Genomic DNA, 2,249 nt, shown 5'->3' on the forward strand with positions numbered 1-2,249 from the left:
ATGAGAAATACAGACTATTTCTCATAAAATATTACCATTTTCTCGACGAATTCATCGTTACTAGGCAAATTCAGAGGTTGTAGATCGCATCCACTGGAATACTCTCGCTTTTATGTATACTTTTATACAGTCAATAAAGTGCGCCCTCTCTAATGAGATTACTTTTTGTACTTCGCATCTCGCACAATGCGGTCGTTCGGTTAAAGCTGAGACATGTTTGTTTAAGTGTCAAAATCTCAGTCAGAATCAGTTTTTTTTAACAAATTTGAAATAATTCCTATGAATTATTATATTTCACAAGTGTCAATACTAGCAACGGAAAATATCATGTCGGCCGTTTTTATGTGTGATAACAGAACCTAAATCGAGGTATGGCTAGGCCTAGCCTAGCAGCGCTGGATAGGCTAATGTTTTCGGCGCCTACGATATTTCTTCTCACGACCTATCGCAAAATCAAAACGAAAAATTCATCCGCATTTATTTTTTGTGTGGAAAAAATCAAATTTCAGTCTTATTTTACATTTTTTTAATTATTAGGAATGTCTAAATTCAGTTAAACTAGCAATTCCGTATTATATTTATAAATCTTTATAACATTATACAAAAATTAGATTTTTCTTAAAAACTGAAATTTTACCGGGAATGGGGCTTTAATGTTAATTGATTCTTGTTGAAAATTTGATGCGAGATACTTATTGATTTTATTTGCAATTTCTGTATGGTTGTCAGGATCCACATTAGGGACACTAATATTTACATTACGAGTGCTCATATTGGCAAGGAATTTTACCTGTCTGTGCCACCTACCCGGTTCAGTTTTTTTTTGGAGATAGGAATAATTAAGATAAATAAGTAAATAAATAAATAATGATGACACTAACTACCATAATGAAAATAGTAATAAATAAATAAATAAATAAATAAACTTGTTCAATGCTTTGTTCCCATTTCAACATCTTGTGTATTTAGTCTACTTAAGACGTTCGCAGGCTACCGTATCACATGAAATGGTGTTTTAGTCTGAAAAAAGTCAATATAGTAGGACTAGACATTTTTTAAGGTTTTCATGGAATTTTGGTGCCGATTAACGAACGTATTAATAATAATATGTTAGCCTAGTGAACAAACAACTTTGATGGATATCATATTTGATGTGGAAAATCATGTTATTGTTGCGTCAGGGCACGATTATGAGGCCAGAGGCTTTTGTATATCAATTTGACTGTGCCTTGCGAATTAACGTTCACTACAACTTTAATCTGAATTAGCATTCTTAAATAAAAACGACCAATAATTGACTCTTTACTTTACTGTCTCTCGACGTATCGTGCCACCCGCATGTCTTCGAACGAAGGTAAATACTGTCTGCTTATTTTGTGTTTTGTCATGAGCTATGTTTTAGTAAGCCGTCGTTGAAAATTATTTTTTTTGCGTACGCCTCGTTGTTTTGAGGTCTTCACAAATTGCATCGGGGCAGAGTCCGACCTGGGTACACTACTATATTTGAAATGATACTTATGCCAAGCCTATTTACGAGGTTGTGATAATTGCGGGAATTCGTTTGTGCAAAAGGTCTGGGGTTGGAATTCCTTGTGGTGCATTTTTCCTATAACAATAAATAAGACACGCTAAATTTTTTCTCTCTTCACCCATGATTATGGTTACCTAGCTGGGTGGTGGATGTTTAATGTATTTTAGGTCTGTCCAGCTTCCCAGGAAGCGGAGGAGAATTCATTTTGTGCATGTTTGACACGGATCCAACGGCCTGGATAAAATGCGTGCTGCAATCACTTTGATACATAATTACTGTATTTTTGAAAGACTCCATATCGGACGAATTCCTAAGCAATATTATATCTTCATTAATACAGACACTTACTGATTTATCATCATACGTTTATTTTTCTTAGATATCAAGAAAATGGGACAATGCTGTTGCTGTTGTTATTACATTCCTCGTCATCAGGCTTTAAGCGAAACAGATTCATTCGCCACTTTAACATCGTCCACGGGAAGTAACACGCAAAAGAATCCACTGTCAGATACAAAGAAAAGCGAACGAGTATGGTTCTGGGTGTCGAAGGCCGACACCACAGAAGATAAGAAGGCTCCACCAAGTAAGCTATTTAAAAACCCTAATACATATTATATCCAGCTATTCTTTGCAAATCATTGTTGTTTTTCAGTATTTTGTCTTTTAATTATATATGTATATATACATATATATACATATATATATATATACACAT

General features: G+C 34.4%; 1 protein-coding gene across 5 annotated transcripts in view; it reads left to right on the plus strand.

Annotated features, from left to right (window-relative positions):
- Positions 1 to 2,249, plus strand: part of LOC117109959 (synaptotagmin-15-like) — a 45,670-nt gene that overhangs the window by 33,620 nt on the left and 9,801 nt on the right. For 4 of the 5 annotated variants that reach the window (XM_033252466.1, XM_033252469.1, XM_033252470.1 and 1 more), the window contains one exon: positions 1,911 to 2,117. In XM_033252466.1, coding sequence (XP_033108357.1) covers positions 1,922 to 2,117 — 196 coding nt within the window. In that variant the 5' untranslated portion in view covers positions 1,911 to 1,921. Of the gene's footprint in view, positions 1 to 1,259; positions 1,355 to 1,910; positions 2,118 to 2,249 lie in introns of those variants that run through there. The other variant, XM_033252465.1, reaches the window with a different exon arrangement.

Source organism: Anneissia japonica, unplaced genomic scaffold, assembly GCF_011630105.1.
Source record: "Anneissia japonica isolate Jap-2015-1 unplaced genomic scaffold, ASM1163010v1 scaffold585_len4108843_cov191, whole genome shotgun sequence".
NCBI lineage: Eukaryota > Metazoa > Echinodermata > Crinoidea > Comatulida > Comatulidae > Anneissia > Anneissia japonica.